General features: G+C 40.2%; 1 protein-coding gene and 1 long non-coding RNA gene across 7 annotated transcripts; one reads left to right on the top strand and one right to left on the bottom strand.

The window, feature by feature from the left end:
• Positions 1–1752: 1752 nt before the first annotated feature.
• LOC148801995 (uncharacterized) lies at positions 1753–4148 on the bottom strand. The gene is made up of 2 exons (XR_016082805.1): positions 2283–4148; positions 1753–2046 (listed from the first exon to the last, which is right to left on the bottom strand). It is a non-coding gene; the product is annotated as an uncharacterized LOC148801995 (long non-coding RNA).
• A 185-nt stretch (positions 4149–4333) lies between these two features.
• LOC104595243 (heavy metal-associated isoprenylated plant protein 36-like) lies at positions 4334–6248 on the top strand. Of its 6 annotated transcripts, none has more exons than XM_088899224.1 (5): positions 4334–4429; positions 4649–4711; positions 4932–5186; positions 5464–5539; positions 5807–6248. In XM_088899224.1, exons 2-5 carry the CDS (start codon positions 4682–4684, stop codon positions 5923–5925), a joined length of 480 nt encoding a protein of 159 aa, XP_088755350.1. In that variant the 5' UTR covers positions 4334–4429; positions 4649–4681; the 3' UTR covers positions 5926–6248. The 6 variants fall into 6 exon arrangements, with proteins under 6 accessions (XP_088755350.1, XP_088755353.1, XP_088755349.1 ...); XM_088899227.1 differs by having other exon boundaries at positions 4342–4429; positions 4649–4821; XM_088899223.1 differs by lacking the exon at positions 4334–4429 and adding an exon at positions 4454–4539.
• The last annotated feature ends 14788 nt before the right edge of the window (positions 6249–21036 follow it).

Genomic DNA, 21036 nt, shown 5'->3' on the forward strand with positions numbered 1-21036 from the left:
CACTTTAATCCCAAGGAAGTACCTTAGAGGACCTAGATCCTTCACTTCAAACTGAGTAGCAAGGAAACTCTTCAACTTTTGAATTTCATCATTCCAATCACCAGTGATAACTATATCATCAACATATACTATTAGTGTTGCAATCTTTCCTTCTCATCTTTTCACAAATAGTGTGCGATCAGATTGACACTACTTGTATCCTTTTTGCTGAATTGCTACATGGAATCTACTGAACCAGGCTCTCGGTGATTGTTTCAGGCCATATAATGATTTTTTTAACCTGCACACTTTCTGTTCCTTACCTTGAGCTCGGAAACCAGGAGGTTGCACCATGTATACTTCTCTTCAAGGTCACCATTCAAGAATGCATTCTTGGTATCAAGTTGATGAAGTTCCTAGTCAAGATTAGCAGCTAAGGAGAAAAGAACTCTAGTGGAGTTCATCTTAGCAATGGGTGCAAAAGTTTCTACATAGCCCACTCTATACACTTATGTAAATCCCTTTGCTATTAGACGAGCTTTATACCGCTCCACTGTGCCATCAACCTTATTTTTTACTGTGAAAACCCATTTACACCCAACTAGTTCATTCCCCTTAGGAAGATATACAAGTTCCCATGTATTATTCTTATGTAAAGCACTAATCTCTTCCTTCATAGCATCTGTCCATTCAGGTATCAAAAGAGCTTTTGCCACATTCTTAGGAATAGAAACACTGTCAATGAAAGAGAGAAAGGCCCAAAGGACAATGAAATGTTATCACAGGAAACAAAGTGGGACATGGGGTGTTTAGTGGTGCAAGACCTAACACCTTTCCGATGAGCAATAGAGGTATCAATGGCAATAGGTTAGGAACATTAATGGGAACCAAGGTACTTGGTTAGGAAGGACCCACCCTTGGAGAGTTTGATGGTATTGGTAGTACAACTTCTGAATGCTCCACAGCTCTTAAACTTGGCTGGCCTTTGTGACGTCGAAAGAAAACATGAAAGGAAGGAGGATCAGGAATAAGGGGCGGCTGAACTAGTTTCTCATCATTTCTACACTCCCCCTGAGGAGAAACAGGGAAGAAATGCTCACTCTCAAAGAAAGAGACATTCATAGAAACATAATATCTCTGGGAGACGGGATCAAAACATCGATACTTCTTTTAAGTGAGGGAGTACTCCAAGAAGTGCAAGGAATAGCACAGGGATCCAATCTTCTACGGGTGGGAGCTAGATTTTGAACAAAGCAATGATAACCAAACACACGAGGAGGAATAGACAGAAGAGGAGGTTTGGGAAAAAGAAGCTGATGTGGGGCTTTGCACTCTAACCAGCGAGAGGGCATACGGTTAATGAGATAGGTAGAACAAAGGACCGCCTCAAGCCAAAAACATTTTGGGACATTCATATGTATGAGTAAACCCCTAGCCATTTCAAGAAGGTGTCGGTTATTTCTTTTAGTAACACCATTTTGTTGTGGTGTTTGGGAACAGGAGCTACGGTGAAGTGATCCATGCGAAGCAAAGAATTCTGTGAGATCATTATGAAAATATTCTTTTGTGTTATCGGATTGGAAAATTTGGATCTCAGTTTGAAATTGGGTGAAGATCATTCAATGGAAATCTTGGATAATTTTGGGAACTTCATCCCTGGTTTGCATAGGATATATCCATGTGTATCTGGAATAATCATCAATAAAGGTAATAAATATTTGTAGCCAATCTCGGACGGTAAAGTAACAGGGCCCCAAACATCAAAATGAATAATATGGAAAGGAAATTCAGATTTATTATTCTTTGAAGAAAAATGAGTTCTACAATGCTTACTCAATTGACAAGTTTGACATGTAAACTATGACACTGACACTAACTTGAACAACTCTAGAAAAACCAATTTTAAAGACTCAAAGGACAAATGATCGAGACGACTGTGCCATAAGTAGACCTGACTTGTACTTGACTGACTCTTAGACTCTGTGACTGTAAGACCAGCCTTATTCTCTAGCATGCAGAGCCCATCCACCAACGTCCTCTATGAATTGTGTTCCCTGAGGCCAAATCCTGGAGTACACAATGAGAAGGGAAAAATGTTACTGAGCAGTTTAAAGAATTAATGATACTACTAACAAAGAACAAATTAATGGGGAATTTTGGAACATGTAAGACATTAGTCAAGGTGAAGTCAAAGGGAAGAGAGATGGTTCCTTGACCAGCTATGGTAGAATATGAATCATCAGCTAGTCTCACCTTGTCTCTTCCAGAGAGGTGGTGGTAGGTATGAAAATAAGTGGACTTACCAGTCATACGTTTTGACGCTCCATAATCAGTTATCCAAGGAGAGTCAGGGAGACGAGATGATACATGGAAAGCTGTGGCAAAGTTACTTGATGTAGATGCAAATGAAGTTGAAGGAGGAGAAGAATCCATCTAACAAATTACTCTACCATAGAGTTCCAAATGGTCGCGGAAAGAATTTATAATATCCTCCATCGGGTCAGAACCAGAAGTGTATGTCTGAGTTATAGCAGTAGTAGGGGGCTGGTTCTCCTAAGAAGCTACATTTTCTGTGGTGAACTTTCTTGGACCTTGCTGTCCTGGCTTCTTATTCAGGTTTGAACCTTGCTTCTTGCTTAAATCCTGGGCCCATTTGGGCTTCCCATGAAGATCCCAACATGTTTTTCGGGTATGTCAGGGTTTCTGGCAGTGGGTGCACCATAGTTTGTCTTTTTTTTTTTAGGGTCCCCCTTCTTAAAAAAATTTCCCCCACCTGTAGTAACGTTCCCTTTTGTTGCCAACACAACTACATCCCCTCTGGAGCTGTTCATTAAATTTCTTCTACTCTCTTTCGACTGTACCAATGCATAAACCTCCTGGACAGAGGGAAGATCCTTGCTGCCTAGGATCTAGGCTCTAATGGATTCATATACTGGATTCAAACCATGGAGAAATGCAAATACTCTCTGTTGGGAAACAAGCTTCTTGTATGCTTTTGCATCTTCATCACACTTCCAATCTACACTCTGATAGTGATCTAACTCCTTCCAGATGGAGGTCAAATCTGAATAGTATGCAGAAATGTTCCTCTCCCCCTGTTTACAAGTGGATGATTCTGCCTGTAACTGATAGATTTTTGCGTAATGACGCAGTTCAAAATAGGTCGATTTTGCCTGCTCCCAAGTCTCATAAGCCATTTCAGCCCACATAAAATTTCTTCTCATTGGGGTTGCATAGACACCAAAAGCTAGGACATAACCATGCTATTTTCCTGGTTCCATCTGTCATACTCAGCACTCCCGGAATTCGGTTCTTTAATTCTCCCATTTGTATACCCTATTTTTCCCCTTGCTGTAATGTATAACTTGATCCCCCTCGACCATTCTAAGTAATTTAGACCATCTGGGGGTATAACAACCATATGGAAGGATAAATCTATTCCCCCACTTGTTACGTTCTGCATTGAGGAGACTCCAGATGTGGTAGAGTCTTCACCACTCATAATCACAACTTTAGGTTACACTTCAACTGAACACAAGGAAGGCAAAGAAGAAGCAGCCAAACACCCAAAAAAAATATTTTGTACTAAGGAATTAGAGACAACCACCCCCTCCTTTCCCTTCTTTTAAAACTCAATTCTTCAACTAAAATTAGCTGCTGTTACCAAACTCACAGGTCATCATTATCCTACCATAAATCAGGTATGGCTGTTGTAGCAGCATATATAGGTCCTCTCTTGATCTACAAATCAATTTTAGCTATTGTTGCAGCATATACAGGTCATCACCTGACCTAGAAGTTCACCAAAAAACTGCTGTCTCAGCATGTAAAGGTCATTACTGACCTACAATCTATTACAGGGATCAGCTGATCCCACAAAAAAGGAAAGAAGAGGGACTGCTCGCCTCACATTAACAGTCTTTACCTATTATAGGTTCTGCTCTGGCACATGACTAGAAAAAATAAAAAAAGAGAAGGGAGAGAGAGTACTTCAGTCCGATCTGAATTTGGATTTGGATCTTCAATGAAACTGGATCTGGATCTGGCAAATGGAGAAGACAGGTAAGGTGTGCTCGATCTCTTCTTCCAGATTTAACAGTCTGATACCATGTTATCCAGAGGAGAAGAAGGGAGAGAGAGAGAGAATATAGACAAAAGTTTGGAGTCCCAGGAAGCTGCTGGCGGTGCCAGCTTTGTTGTTATTTATAATAGGGCTACACAACTTAAAATAAAACATGCTGAAAGGACTAAAGTACCCCTGCGGTACTAAACATACAAAAACACAGCATTTCAATAGAAACAAACTCAGGTGCTGAATTGGAAGCTACACTTTTTGTTGTTTCTCACACTCAAAACAACACATGATCGACTATGTTGTCATATAATCATGGTCATCAAAAAGATGGTTATCCAAATCCATCCATAAGCTAGAAGAGGTTCTCCCCTAAAGGTGATTGTACTTCTTGGGTTTCTTCCTTCCTTTATTTCTTTCAATCACCTATCAGTCGTATGGAAGAGGCTGCTTCACTAAGTTGTATCATACATTAGGCTTACCTCTCTGTGAGTCTGATCACATATGGAAGAGACCCACTTGTATCAGATTACTATATAATTAATTCCTCATGAGGATCGTTTTCTCTGCTCTCATTCTTATTTTCATCCTTTGTAGGTTTTATGGTTTACTTCTTTGGTAGTTGATTACATGAGAAAATCCAGTTGGACCACAACCACAGTTGAGACTTCCTTCTTTGTTTTTGATTAGTACTATATATTGAGCAACTGATCTCCTAGAAGAATGATTAATTCTTGGCTTCTTTCTTCTTCATGAAACTTACCAGTCTTGTACGATTCTTCATTGATTTTCTTGACTTTTTGGTTTTTGCAAGTGAATACTCTCTCTCTCTCTCTCTCTCTCTCCCTGTGTGTGTTACTTTGTTGGCTTCTTATTTCAGGCGATATTGTGCGTCTTACTTGGTTGGCAAGCAGTTGATCAGATGGGGAAGCTGAGATTTGGAAGGGTGTTGGGTTGTCTTTTTCTTTCCTCTAGTTCAAGCTCATCTTGCTTTTGCATGAATTTCATGGACACCGAAGATGTTATTGAGTTCGATAGGAAGCCACTGATTAATGGAGATAGTGGAAGCAAGTTGATGAGAGTGAGGGACATCTTTGAAGAGAGGCAGACCTTGGCTTTTCATCTAAAGCCCCAGGTAATGCCATCTATTTCTACAGCTCAAACTAAGTTCCATTTTATCTGTATCTGTATCTGTATTTTATTTTCTTTATTGAGAAAAACAGATAGAGAAGTTATAAATGCCTATATATACTTTTGGCTTTAAACAAACTGATCCAAACTAGTTCTTCACTTCCAGATGTCCCTTAGCCACTCTAGTGGCAATGATTTAAGGAGGTAGTCTGTTTTCTTTCTACTCCCTTCTTTATGGTATCAGTTTAGATTTTTTTTACTTTTCTTAATGGATTTTGTAGATGGTTGTATTGAGGGTATCCATGCATTGCCACGGTTGTGCAAGAAAAGTTGAGAAGCACATCTCAAAAATGGAAGGTATGTAATTTAAGACTGCTCAAGAACTGTCTCTCAAACCCTTCTGTGATCATTATTAGGATTCCCTCTCTCTCTCTCTCTCATTTAACATATTAGGACAGTGATGTTAATTAGCATCAACTCATGTGGGTTTGATCTCCATCTAATGAAAACTTTTGGGTATAATTTTCTCAGCTCAATTTCCAAAGCAATGTGATATATAGATCACATGCTAATTACTATTTTATTCAAACATGAGTACACACATTAATTTCTCTTTCTGCACAGGAGTAACCTCCTACCAAGTGGACTTGGAAAGCAAGAAGGTGGTTGTGATAGGGGATATTCTTCCTTTTGAAGTGCTGGAGAGTGTCTCAAAAGTCAAGAATGCAGAGCTCTGGTCTTGAGAGATCATACCAAGAAAAAGTTCAGTCAGCCAAACACATAATAGATTTAGCAGCTTTTTAACCATTATGCTTCAAATGTGCATTTATATATATACAAATGCACACTGTTTCATCATGTTGCATAGAAGCTTCCTATGATGCTCTTCCCCTATGTTCTGTGTATGTAATATCTACTAACCAAAGTGGCTATTTGACTAGTCCAGTTCTGAGGTATGGTCATTTCACCATTTGACAACCAGATGTATTTGATCATGGATGATGCACACTGGCTGAATCAATTACAATGAGTTTGTTGTGCATTTGCTTTGATATATATATTTTTTTCTACTTAGTACTTATCAACTTTGGGTGTCTCTCTTGCCATGATATTAATTTTAATAGGAAATGTTCTCTTTAATTAATTTGCATTTGAAATTGACTTAGGAAGATAAATAATTAGGGCTTCCTCAGTCAGGGGTTGCAAAATTATGACTCCCCTCAGGTCTTCTCTCACTACCTGAGTCCATGTTCTTGTCTTATTAATTTCTTTCATGCACTCTCCTATGCAAATCCTTTTTATTTGTAGCTGATGGGTAGGGTGCAGTATAATATCTAGCTCATGATCATGAGAGTTCTATGCACACAATGCATTGAGAAGCAATGGGTAGTGATGATGCGCAATCCGGTCGGTCTTAGCTATCAATGACCTTGCCTCTGAACTGAGTAGTAGGGAACCTAAAACGGAGAAGATGAGGAAGCTTCGGGGGGAATCCGGTGTAAAGGCTCCGAAGTTCAAGTTCGAATCTTCCAAAGGCAAGATAAAACCAGATAGCGCAAAGTTTGCATACTTCTTCTTTGGGGGGTGGAGAGCCTTTTATAGCCACCTCGTGCACTCACTCCTACACTTCTGTCAGGTCGGGTATGATTACTTCCGTGCTTCTGCCAGTTCGGGTGTCATCTCCTCTGCTGGGGCAGAACCGTCACTGCTCTTTTTGTCGGAGCCATCTCTGTAATTGGAGATGGCGGTGGCAGGTGGCCGTTGAAGTGCGGCCGTCAAGCGTCAGATCCCAAGTCAGTCAGGTGCGCCGCCCCTGGATACGGATTCCTTCGATGTCAGGTACGGCGTGGTTTGTCCAGTTCGATGCTTTGGAGGCGAAGTGCTTGGAGCGGTGTGCGAGGCGAAGTCTAGAGTTCGGATAGGGGAGTGTCCCGAATTGCCATGAGATGGGCCAGTTCGGGTCACTGCTTTGTGTGGCTCGGGGCCAAAGGGAGAGTTCGGGCTCCTCGTAGGGAGTTCGAGCTCTTAGTAGGGAGGTCGGGCTCCTCTTAGGGAGTTCGGTCTCCTAGTAGGGAGTTCGGGCTCTTAGGGAGTTCGGGCTCCTCGTAGGGAGTTCGGGCTCCTCGTATGGAGTTTGGGCTCCTCGCAGGGAGTTTGGTCTCCTCGAGGGGAGTTCGGACTGCTGGTTTCTTCCCTTTGGTGTTTGCACCCTGGGTACGCTGCTTCAAGTGCCGAGCTACTTGTTTTTTGCCACGTGGCATGATTGCGAGGCCGGGCCAAATCTTCCTTCATCAATTGCCCCCCACTCCTCGTGCTAAGGGTCTTGCCCTGGCGCGGTGAGTTCGCAAGGTGTCAGGTAGATTTGCCCTGCACTTTGAATCTTGGTTCTGACGGCGCGAGGTGTGTTGTCAGGGTTCCTTGGGTTTCTTCGAGCGTCCAAAAGGCGGGAAGCGCGCCGGCCTGCCTAAACGCTGATAGATGTGGCGGCGCGCGCTTTATTTCGAAATTTCAAAAAAGTGCGCCACTTGGGAGGCGCGGTAGCGGACGTCTTTTCAAATTTGAAAAGACGTGCCGCTGCCACTTTTATTGAGGAGACGTGCGCTGGCGTTCCGTCAGTTTCGAAAAGACGTGCGCCAATCACGTCTCGGTCTCAGGGGACGTGCGGTGGTAGGTGACGGTGGTAGGTGGTCGTTGAAGTGCGGCCGTCAAGCATCAGATCCCAAGTCAGTTAGGTGCACCACCCCTAGATACGGACTCCTTCGGTGTCAGGTACGGCGTGGTTTGTCTAGTTCGATGCTCTGGAGGCGAAGTGCTTGGAGCAGTGTGCGAGGCGAAGTCTTGAGTTCGGATAGGGGAGTGTCCCGAACTGCCATGAGACGGGCCAGTTTGGGTCACTGCTTTGTGTGGCTCGGGGCCAAAGGGAGAGTTCGGGCTCCTCGTAGGGAGTTCGAGCTCTTAGTAGGGAGGTCGGGCTCTTCTTAGGGAGTTCGGGCTCCTTGTAGGGAGTTTGGGCTCTTAGGGAGTTCGGTCTCCTCGTAGGGAGTTCGGGCTCCTCGTATGGAGTTCGGGCTCCTCGCAGGGAGTTCGATCTCCTCGAGGGGAGTTCAGACTGCTGGTTTCTTTCATTTGGTATTTTCACCCTGGGTACGCTGCTTCAAGTGCCGAGCTACTTGTTTTTTGCCACGTGACGTGATTGCGAGGCCGAGCCAAATCTTCCTTCATCAGGTAGGAAGGCCAAGCCATTGCATCATTTACAAGGAATTCTTTTCAATCCTAGACTAAGCTAGCTATGGCCTATATCATGTAACATTTTTAAACTCGTATATTTTCCCTATTCTTACATGAGTTTTTGTTCAGGAAGATTGTGAACTCAGAACTCTCAAATTAGACCAATCTCATTACTGGTTAAGCACAGAACTAAAATCCAAAGAAAAAGAAAGAAAGAAAATTCTAAGGTGTGGTTTACTTATTGAATGATTATCATAAGCTAGCTAATACATAAATGATTCGAGTATATACTTGGAATGATAATCTTTATCAATATTATTCTGACTTGCCAGCTGGGTGAGTCTGCCATGTCTCTGGATAGAACAAGTCCTTGTTATCCTACAAGTAATGGTATCTTATTAACTACTTATTTTTTATTGGTTGGAGTTAGGTACTATTGCCTCCTCCCTTAAATACTTACTATTGCTTTCTTACTTTTAGGGCTGCAGGTCTTTGATTTTCTAGGGCATGTGCTGGGGTTTTATGGGGGTCCCTTGTCCAGGATGTCTTCCCCTTATTTACACACATTTTATGGTGGTGGGTCCTCCACTCTGAGATGTCTGAGGTCAAACTTTCACTTCAATTCGACCCACTGATTGGTGTTGTTTTGTGGTTAATGGGTTTATCCAGCAAGAGAATTATCAATTGAGTGTGGAGTTCAAGTCAGCTCACAACTAAGTCCCACAGCACATCCCAACCGTGTATTGGAAACATCTCTTGATGATGACAATATCATTTTTAGTATTATCTTTGGGAGATGTTTCCAATACATGGCGGGAATGTGCTGTGACATTGTGGGGGGCTGATTTGATCTCGTGAGTGTGGTCTGAATTGGTGACGTGCACATGTAGATGACAAGCCATACAATTTTAGCAGTCATTACCTAGCTACTTGCTTTCATTTAACAAAACAAAATAACCTACCCACTTCTTCTAGTAGATGTGTGAATGGAAAGTGGATACCGCTAGGGCTGTCAAATTAAATGGGGTGCAACTTTGGCGATTAGGGTTAGGGGTTGAGATCTTGGGCAACCTGATCTCAACATGCATATGTATGCGTGTGTGTGTCCATGCATGTATGCATATATGTACATCAACAATTTTAAGTTTGAAGGTTTAAATTCTCTATAATATTATAATTAATATTACATAAAATAATACATTTAAAGAACCGTAAAGCAATAGTAAAGCTGTATCTTAGCTAGGGCTGCAACTTGGGTTGGGTTGTTCTGAATCCAACCCGAACTCAACCCAAAAACTAGAATTCGGTGAAGTTAGGGTTGAGGTCCTATCCGACCTGACCTGACCTGACCCGACCTGACCCAAATTCGACTTAATTTCATATTTGCATCAATAAATAGCATTTATGCATGCAAGTACTTTTGTATATGCATATTCATTATTTATGTATTTATCCATTGTCGATCTATATTTTATGTCAATAATTTATTTTAAAGATTTTTTTTTTCTAAAATATGATAGTAATGATTTTTACACACAACAATGCTAATATTGAATAATCATGAACGCTTAGAATCTAAGAAATAAATAATTTGGCAAAAGGAAGTAAAGAAATTTGACCAACCCGAACCCAATCTGAATACAACTTGATCCTAACCCAATGATTTGGGGTGAGTATTAGGGTTAGGATTGGGGGTTCAACTATTCGGGTTAGGTTAGGGTTGGCCTTAACCCGACCTTAACTCTAAAACCCAACAAGTAGTTTTCTAAAAACAAAGAGGAGTGAAGGAACTGGGTCAACTTGAGCCCAGCCTGAGCACAACCTGAGGGGCGTTCTACAACTTGAGTTGGGCTGTGTCAAGGTAGACCGAGTCATCCTGAACCAATAAGAAGACACCCCCTGACTCAAACCTTGTAAAGTTTATTATACCAACAAAACCTAGAAGGCTAAAACTGTCCCTAGGTGATAGACAAAGTCTATCTTCTCCAAATATCTTACATATCCGCTACAAAATGACAAGTTTAGACATTTTGTATAAAATTATCATAAAAAACCATGAGAAACATATGCATACCTTAGGACGTATCTCTCTGCTAATAAATGTGTTATATATATGGCTTGACCCTAAACATTAATAGCCTTAGAAATCACCTAGGATGAATTTTAAGATGGGTTACAAATATTTTCAAAAGATGTCTCTTTCCCTTTCCACCAGAGTTAACCCAGCATAACTTAACCTGAAAATATAGGATTGGATTAATTTGAGTTAGGGTTGGAAAATCTCAACTTGATATAAAGTTGGGTTAGGGCCGGGTCAATCTTTTAAATAGTGTTTGGTACCATAGTGTTTCAAGCTCGAGAGGGTTCCCTTGTTGGGAATGGGTTCCCTTTATATTTCTTTTTTGAATGAAGAGAGTTCACATCTGCGCCCAATAACACTCCACGGTACATCAGAACCGTGTATTAGGAATATCTCACAATGACTAGTACGGGAGATGTTGAACAATGCATGCTGAGATGTGCATGTGGGGTGCTGATGTAATCTCGAATGAAGAACCTTTTAGAACTATGCCATGTCATCCAGGGTGACCATCTGTCAGCCACTAGCTTGTTCTTATGCTATACATTTAACTTTTGAAACAATCAATGAGATGGTCTCCTTTCCCATAAACAATTACCTAAAATTGGAAAAATTTTGGCTGTTGGGGGCCAACAGCCTTTCTTGTTGAGAGAATTTCTGGGTTGGGCATATTACCATGAGAGTGGGCAAATTAGTAATTGCCCATTGATTTATTGAGTAAAAACAAAAGCATGCCCATGAATTGGTGAATTGCCGAGAACGTTGCATTTCACGTTCTCTCTCTCTCTCTCTCTCTATCACGTTCTCAATAACCTAAATAATATATTTTCCTAAAATTTCTCCTAAATTACCACCCCACTTTCTCCTAAGCTATCTCTAATTTAGTAGAGAGTTTCTCTCCTAAATTATCTCTAATTCATATTTATCATCTACCCCACTTTTTATCTATATCTACCTAAAAAAGTTTGAACTAAAAATTTAAAAATTATTTAAATATTTGAACAAAATTATATAATAACTCTAAAATAGTTATTAAAAGCACAAAATATAATTACAATAGACTTAATAATATTAATATTATAAATAATGTTATATTTTTACAAAGCTCATCACGAAATTATGTAATAATAATATAAACTATGATTTTCTAAATTATTCAATTTAAATGTTATTCAAACAATAAAAATTTAACATTAAAAAATAAAATATTATTTAAATATTTCATTAACTAAATATCTTAAATAAAAATAGCTACATAATTATATAAAAATATATTTAATATTATGTAATAACTTTGAAATAAATAAAATTCAAATAATAAAAAATTGTAAATATTTTATATATTATTAAATATTTAAATAACTAAGTATTCTAAATAATGAAATATTTAACATGATTAGATTTTAAATAGTTAAAATAACGAAATTATGTAATAAATTTAAAAATTTCTTACAAGTAGAAAAATAAATATAACATAATATTCAAATTAATAATAATATAATATTTTACAAAATTAATAACGAAATTATGTAATAATAGAATACATTATAATTTTATGGATCATTAAATTCAATAAATAATTAATATTTTAAAATTGAAATAAGGTTCTCATTTGAATAACTAAATAATATTGTAAATAACTAACTTTACTTATATCAAGTAATAGTTCTAGAAAATAGCTTTGAAAAAAATTACTATTTATTAGTAATGATTTTAAAATATTAATCTATATTTCTTATATATTTATCTATACTAAAATCAACGTTTATTTTATTTTCAGTAATTATTTATTGTTTTTTGTGATAAATATATTTTCAATAATTATGTATATATTTATTTTGTTTTGTTATTTAATAAAAATTTTTCAATAATTATTGGAGTTTAAACTACTATTATTTAACATTTTAAATTTAATTTATTGTACTTATTGTATTTATTATATTTTTGTTATGATTTATTGATTAATATTTATTAGAGATGAAATTATTATTTGAGATTAAATTATTTAATGACTAATTTAATAGATTTTTTAGTATTTTATTTTATTTTTGTAATTATTGTAATTTTATTAGTTATTTATTATATTTTCATTATCAATATATTTTCAATAATTGTTTATTTTTGCTATAAATTTTCAATAATTATTGGAAATTAAACTATTGCTATTTATTAGAGAATAGACTATTGATTTAGTTGAAATTAAGAGTGTTCACGGGTTGGTTCGGCTCGATTATAGGTTTTTGGCCAATTAAATCGACCTGGTCAAGTTGGGGAGTTTGTCACCCGAAGCCAACTGATCATTAGTGAAAATTGGCCAATTCGGGTTATATCGGTTTGGGTCAAGTTTCGATTTGGTCGATCGGTTCAATAGATTTAAACTAAAAAAATTAAATTTAAATTTTAAAAATTATAAGAACATTTTTAAACAATTAATTTTATGATATAAAATATTATAGACTAAGAAATATGATTAGGTTGTTTGATTTTGGTCGATTTACAAATGGCCAAAGTGAAACTGATCCAACCTAGTCGGGTTTGGGAAATTTTTAAACCAAAGCCAAATAGAAATACTAGAAAAGTTACCAACTTGGGTCGAGTTGGTCGGGTTGGCCGGTTTCATTAGTTTGATGAACAACCCTAGCTAAAATTAATTATTGTTATTTTTGTATTGTAAAAAAATTAGTAAAAGTAGTATATAAAATATATATAATTATTAATTATTTAAAAAGTTAAAAATACAAAACAATTGTTTATTCTTATGTGTTTCTATTGTTTAGCTTTTGTTTAACAAATTCCGTGCATCACATGGGTCCTTGCTAATACTTTATTATTCTTTCAAACATGTGTTCACCCTTAGCGCCACATAGGAGAAATGAATGAGGAAAGCCCCTAGATTCAAGAAATGTCAAATATAACGTATTTTCCAACACCCCTATGTGTGAACAGGGGTGCAGGTCTGGTTGCTTGAGTGGAGGATTTTCAACTACATCATGTTCAAGTTCGAATTTAAGTGCATACAAAATTTGGCAAATGTTCAACCCAACCAAATTTTAAGTTGCACTTCTATGTGAACCCAATGCAAAATGTAGTATTCGTATTTCTAATTGAATCTCCTACGTGGTGTTAAGGCTGCAACTTGGGCCGGGTTGGCCCAAACCCAATCCGAAAAAGTCAGGTTGGGTTGGGTCAGGTTGATGCTCGGGTTAGTGTTAGGGTTGACCCTTCAGGCAGCCTGATCCAGTCAGAACCAAATTCTATAGTACATACATACATACATACATATAACAAACAAATGCTAATAGAACATAAAATTAATATATGTAGTGAAAGTTGAGTTAAAATATGAGATTAAGAAGTTCTACGAGGTTTTAAGGGATGGGAAGAAGGTTGGATTGGGTTAAGGTTGAAGGAATTTAGTTAGGGCTAGGGTTAGGGTTAGGGTTGGGGCTGTTGGGCTAGGATTGGCTCAATCTGACCTAACCCGACCTGACTTGAAGCCAATGTGGTAGTGTTTCAAGATGAAACATGAATATTATAAAACAAACTCCTAAACAACCCAACCTAACTCAGACCCCCTCAATGTACTACATTTATAATTATATGTTCTTGTAAATTATGCATAAATACATGCATTAATTTATTATGCATATATTTATGTCAAAAGGAGAGGAAAGAGTATGATGATGAAAGGTGGTTTGTTCTAAAATATTACTGTAATATTAAAAATTATGTATCATCATTTTCATATACAATATGTATGATTTCATGTGCATGATAGTTTATATTTATTTATGCATGTATTTGTAAATTTGATAGGTAAGGGTCTAACCTGAACCCAACTTGAGCAATCCAATCTCCTGATTGGATTAGATCAGATTTGAAGATCTTAGGTTAAAGATAAGGTTGGGTTAGAATTAAGGTTGAGGCTTCAACACATCGGATTGGGTTAGGGTTCACCTCAATCGAAGTCAATCTGGCCTGAGATTGACCCCTATACCAGAGCCTTTTTTTAGATGGTCATGGATCATTTCATCAACTTGCTAACCAGCTTCACTGGTAGATAACCAACTTGTTGTTCTCATACTTGCATACTTAGAACATGTTTGGGAGTGCTTATTTGAAATAAGTGCTTATTTGGGTAGGGACCACACAATTAAGCATTATTGGTGTTGTGCTTATGTTAAAAATAAATGCTTATTTTTTAAGCCTTTTTTTAAGTGCTTATACAATAAGCATTTAATCAATTTTTTTTCTTCCAAAATTATTCCTAGTTGAAATTTAAAATACCACTTATAAAATTATCCCTACTTGAATTTTATAAAGTACTTCCACAAAAGTGCTTTCATAAAAATGCTTATAAAAAGTGATTTTGTAAAAGTACTTTTATAAAAGTGTTGTTATAAAAAGACATTTATAAAAGTGCTTTCCTAAAAATGCTTGTGTAAAATTGCTTTTCATAAAAGTACTTTCATAAAAGTGTTTTCAAAAAAGTGCTTTTCATAAAATTACTTTTATGAAAATGCTTTCGTAAAAATGCTTCCATAAAAGTACTTTCATAAGGATATATTTTGAAATTTTGAAAAAAAATGAAGGACAAAATAGTCACAAATGTTTATTGGAGAAAAAGACTACCAAATGTCCAATATAAAATAAGTACTTATCTTTTTTTTTTTTTTTTTTAAATAAGCACTTGAAAAAGTTGGGTGCCAAATGCAAACAAGTGCTTATTTGAATAAGCACTTATTTTTAACATAAGCACTCCCAAACATAGCCTTAAAAGACTCTTATTAGACCTGTTCATGGGTCGGGCTCGGGCTCGGGCTTGGCTTTTGCAAAAATTTCAATGGACCGAACCCGAAGCCCAATCCCAACACAGTGTTCAAGCCCAAAGCCCAGCCCGTGAATAGGTCTAATTCTTATCACAAGAAGCACCAAAATACTAAATTGCAAAGTAAACTACCAGAGGGGTAATTAAATTTGAGGACTTGTATTTTAAGTCTATAACCTATCTAGTTAAAGATGCATTAATTCAATGCTTGATGCCCTTATTAATATTAACATGAGTTTTGAACCAATTCAAGCTTGTGCATTTGCAAAAGGGTTGAGATGTTGTGAAACCAATCTGACTAAATGAAGAGGGAGTTTGCAAAGCCCACCGGTCCCATATGTAGTTCACCTATACTCAATCAAGTTATCTATATGACTATATCTATATCTATACTACTATTAAAAGTTAAGAAAGATAAAGATGCAAAAAGATATGAAAAATATAAAAAACATTGTAGAAACATTTGGGCACATTTCTAATATCACATTAAAGAAAAATAAGTGTGATAAATAATTATTTTTATACACAAAAATATAAAAAGTTTTGAAAAAAATTGGAAACATATTATTACTATGTTGTTGTTATCGTCACCATCATTGTCATAATCATTTAAAATTACCATGTATAAAGCGCATGCACATTTGCTAGTTGATGAGGGGTAATTTGGCATGACCTAGTAAGTAAAGATCATGTGGACGCGATCTGCCAATAGGATGACAACTTAGCAAGAGAAGCCTAGTTAGTAGTTTTCAAAGCTCGGGTGTTCGGTCACCTCGGTACAAAGCCACGTCAGCATAGAGGCACTTCGGCACCTAAACCAGTTCGGGGCCCAGGGACCACGTAATCGACTCCAGAAGCTTCTTAGCAGACTCTGAACCTCACGGGATCACACCGCATAACGTCAAGCCTTATCCCAGCCCGAATCGGGCAGTAGCGATAGATTTCATTGACTGATACGTTACTCCCCGACTAAAGCGGAAATGAATCTCATCCACTCAGGCTGAAGATTCCGAGTCCATTTTCGTGAGACCCACGACAACTTAGCTATATAAGGGCATCAACCCCTCCAGGGCCTAGGTACGCGCGATTATTTACATTCAAGCTCTCTAGCATTCAAGCTTTTAGCTCACAACCACAGCTAGAATACTAACTTAAGCATCAGAGCGACCTCACCGGGTCATCCACCTCGGTCTCTCTGATCCCTGTTTTGTAGTTTGATCCAGCTCGCCATGTGAGCAACGTCTAGGAAACCTTCCAACTAGGAGCTTCCAAATCGTACATCATCAATTAGCACCGTCCATGGGAATCAATCAAAAGGTAATCCAAACCTAGTCACAATCTCAATCCCAATCTCAACCTCAATGGCATCTTCCAGCCACAACGAAAAGAGTGACATGAACGTCACCGGGGGGCAAGAGCAACAAACAGTCACTCACTAGGGTTCCTCGGTGACCATCGGCCAGTTCACCATCCCCCTGATTGTCTCCAGGGTTCCATCGTTGTCCGTGCCACACACTACTCAACATGTGAGTGTCCCGCTCCCCCAAGTGAAAGCCACATTCTCGGAGCCTTTCGTGATCCCCCCTGGGGTCGGGCATTCCCAATTCAACGACCTCGTCCAGAGCATCCGGATGATGCAAATTCAAATGCAGTAGATCCACCAATTCTAGTAGTTTCAGCAGTACTATTTTTATCAACAGTAGTTCCCACCACTACAACCGAACCAGTCAACAAATCATCATCAAGGGCAGACTCAGAACCAGAATCAGCACTGGGCTCATCAGAATGTTCGCCAGTCTCCTCCCTATGGTGAGAGAACTTTGTAGGTATCGACCTCTCCCTCGGGACGAACCCCGTCGCGGGGTACAGTAGGCAATTGGTATACTCCCCCTACTTCCCGAAGAGAGAGCTCGAGGGATAGGCCCTAACCTAGCCAGCCCAAGAGGCACAATCAACAAGTTGCACATCAAGATAAAGTAGATCATCAGCTCAGGGCCCAAGGCGCAGGCTCGAGAGGAGACCCCTCGGTTCCCCGTGATAGCTAGCACCGAACATGCAGCGAGAAGAACCCTTGAACCACCTCGCCCTACCATTCGGAGCAAGATACACATACCTGACAACATTGAGGTTGGCAATACAAACACTGTGCCACCAAAGAAGCAGCAGTGGCGACGTCGCAAGACTCGCTATTCCTCAGCATGGAACAATCCACCAACGAGGCCCAACCATCTAGTAGATCAGGGCCGGGAAAGAGAGGAGGCAAGCTCGGTAGCCACGAGAATGGCACCTGCTCTGTTGAGCCGACCATCCCCCTATCACTTGAGCTCCTGGTGGCCCCAATGCTGAAAGATTTCAAGGTACCGCCGCTAGACAAGTATGATGGGTCCTTTGACCCCAACGATCACGCAGACGCATTCCAGTCCCAGGTGCACCTCATCGGGGCCGACGAGGCTTGCATGTGCTTGGCTTTCTCCACCACATTCAGAGGAGAAGTTCGGACCTGGTATAGAAACCTTGCACTGGGTTCCATAAGAAGTTGGGCGCAGTTCGCAGACATGTTTACGATCCACTTCATCACCAGTAAGAAGTGCTCGAAGTCACAGGAGAGCCTTTTGAACGTGGTGCAGAAGGAAGGAGAATCAATTTGAAGCTACATCAAGCGCTTCAACGAGACATGCCTGTTGATACCAAACCTTGATCCAACAGTACATCTCACTACAGCACGAAAATGAATTACTCACAAAGAGTTCAAGTGGCACGTCGTGGCAAACAAGTCAAAGAACATCACCGAGTTCCTCAAGCTGGCCGATCAGTTCATCAGTACAGAAGAGGAAATAAACCAAAAGACCGACAACCAGCACGGTGAGAAGAGGAAGAGACAGGAAGAAGGAACAAGCAATAAGAAAAATAAAAAGAGCAAGTCCCCGAGGCAAAGAAGCAAGTCCCTAAGCTCGAGGAGTAAGTCCCCCTCACGAAGTTACAGGTCGGGCCGGCGTTCCAGGACGCTGCTAGTGGAGAGAACCAACTATACTTCCCTTAACGCTAAGCAAGGGGAGATCTTGATGGCCATTAAAGACTCCTCCATCGTTAGATGGCCACCTAGGCTACGGGGAGACCCACTGACCAGGAACCCAAACGTTTATTGCCACTTTCATCGGAACCATGGTCACAACACAGAAAATTGCATAAACCTCCGCGACGAGATCGAAGAGCTCATTCGTCATGGGTATTTCAAGAAATACATTTTGCATGGAGGGAAAGGACAGGGGGACCAACAGGGATATCGAAAGAAAGACGCCTTAGAGAGCATTAGGCAGAACGAGCAGCCACCTTGCCCATTACCAGAGGAAAGACCGATTCGCGGGGTGATCAATATGATCATTGGAGGATCCGTTGTAGCAGGATACACAGTAGTAGCATGAAAAACTTCAGTCCGAGAACTGGAACACGAGGCAGAGAACCCACCCAAACGACCTCGGATCGAAGAACCCATTTATTTTACCGAGGACGATGCCCATGGGATTCAAAATCCTCATGAAGTGAAGCAAATCTTGGTGGTCTCAGGTAGTTCAATTGATATCCTCTTCAAAGGAACCTTTAACAAGTTGCAACTACAACAGAGCGATCTGAAACTAGTAGATGCCCCACTAGTAGGGTTCAACAGAGAGGAAGTTAGGCCTATAGGTCGGGTCACAGTACCAGTGGAGGCGGGCACGTGGCCAAATATTTTTTGGTTCAAGCACACATTCTTGGTGGTCATGACTCCACCCCCCTACAACGCAATCATAGGTCGGCCTATTACACATGTCTTACGTGCGATAGTGTCAACTTACTATCTCATGATGAAGTTTTTGACAGATTACGGAGTAGGGATCATATGAGGCGATCGGCTCGAATCCCAAAAGTGCTATGTGGTTGCCCTCAAGGGAAAGGCAAAATTGGCAGAAGACGTCAAACTGGAGCAACCGACATACTACACTGAGGAGCGAGTTGCCCCGATATGGAAGAGACGACCCACATATTGGTTTTTGAGACCGAACCGACCAAGACCCTCCAGATCGGTGCACTGATAAGCGAACCGCTCCAAACACCGCTAGTAAGTTTCTTACTTAACAATTTAGATGTTTTCGCCTGGTTTGCGACATAAATGTCTGAAATTAACTATAGTGTGATAACTCTTAAACTTAATGTGGCCCCTCTAGTCAGGCCAGTTAGACAAAGAAAATGCAACCTTACCCCGGAGCGGTGGAGGGTAGTCGATGAGGAGGTCGGAAAGCTCCTCGCCACAGACTTCGTCAGGGAGGCCATTACCCGAGCTGGGTCGCCAACCTTGTGCTCATGAAGAAAGCCTCGGTTTTAACCCGACCTGAGGAAGGAGATGTGTTGAAACTGTACCTCTCTGTGAGTGACGAAGTGGTCAGTTCGGTACTAATTAAAGTAGACCGGGTTCAACGACTCGTTTACTATGTAAGTAAAGTGTTGCAGGATGCGGAAACCAGATACCTTAACATCGAGAAGTTGGTGTATGCACTAGTAGTAGCAGCTCAGAAATTATGCCCATACTTCCAAGCCCCTACCATCGTCGTCCTTACTGATAGACCTCTGAAGCACATCCTACTTAAGCCCGAGGTGTTTTACGAAGTGAAAAATCGAGCTTAGCGAGTACGACATTCAGTTTGAGCCACGGCCAGCAATCAAATCCCAAGTCTTGGTGGACTTTGTAGCAGAATGCATGGTCGGCACACCAGCCTCTGATCTGATTCAGCTTGCTATCACGTCGGAGGCATCAACCAGTGCGGCACTGGTCCCGGTCAGAGCAATACCGAGATGGGACGAGGAGCCTTGGATCCTCCCCGTAGACGGCTTATCCAACTAGCGAGGAAGCGGTGCGGGACTAATACTATACGGCCCAAGCGAGGTGAAGCTAGAGTATGCTCTCTGATTCGGATCCAAGGCATCGAACAATGAGACAAAGTATGAAGCACTGATTGTCGGGCTAAACTTAGCGAAAGAAATGGGAACCATACATCTCATCATGTGCAGTGATTCTCAATTGGTGGTCAACCAAGTCAATGGCGACTACGAAGCACGTGACTCGACTATGGTGGCCTACTTAACCAAAGTTAGGGAGATTCTACCAAGCTTCAACTCTTGTTTCGTTAAGAAAATTCTAAGGTCTGAGAACATTGAGGCCGATGCCTTATCATGATTAGCAAGTACCAGCAACAACACCATGCAAACTATTTAGATAGAGGACCTGCCTCGGTCCAGCATTCTCAGGGGAACAGAAGAGGTCGCTCCTGTGTTGTAAGCGGAACTGAGCTGGATTGGCCTGCTCGTTGATTATCTACTCTACAGGACCCTACCTGCAGAACACAGTGCAACTTAGAGGGTAGAGCGTCAATCGGCCCAGTACGTCCTTATAGACGGACAACTGTACAGGAGATCCTTTACGCTCCCCTACCTACGTTGCCTGTGACCCTCAGAAGTTAAGCTCGTACTCCGCAATATCCATGAAGGATTATGCGGAGGACACTTGGAGGGCAGAGCCCTCGCCCAAAAAGCATTAAGGCGGGGCTACTATTGGCCTACAATGAAGGCAGACACACTCGAGTTTGTCAAGAAATGCGATAAATGTTAGAGGCATGCCAACATCCCCCATCAACCTGTTGTCGATTTGAAGTATCTTACTAGCTCGTAGCCCTTCGCGTAGTGGGA

The sequence above is a fragment of the Nelumbo nucifera genome, chromosome 2 (genome assembly GCF_055504915.1).
Source record: "Nelumbo nucifera cultivar China Antique chromosome 2, China Antique-T2T, whole genome shotgun sequence".
Taxonomy (NCBI): domain Eukaryota; kingdom Viridiplantae; phylum Streptophyta; class Magnoliopsida; order Proteales; family Nelumbonaceae; genus Nelumbo; species Nelumbo nucifera.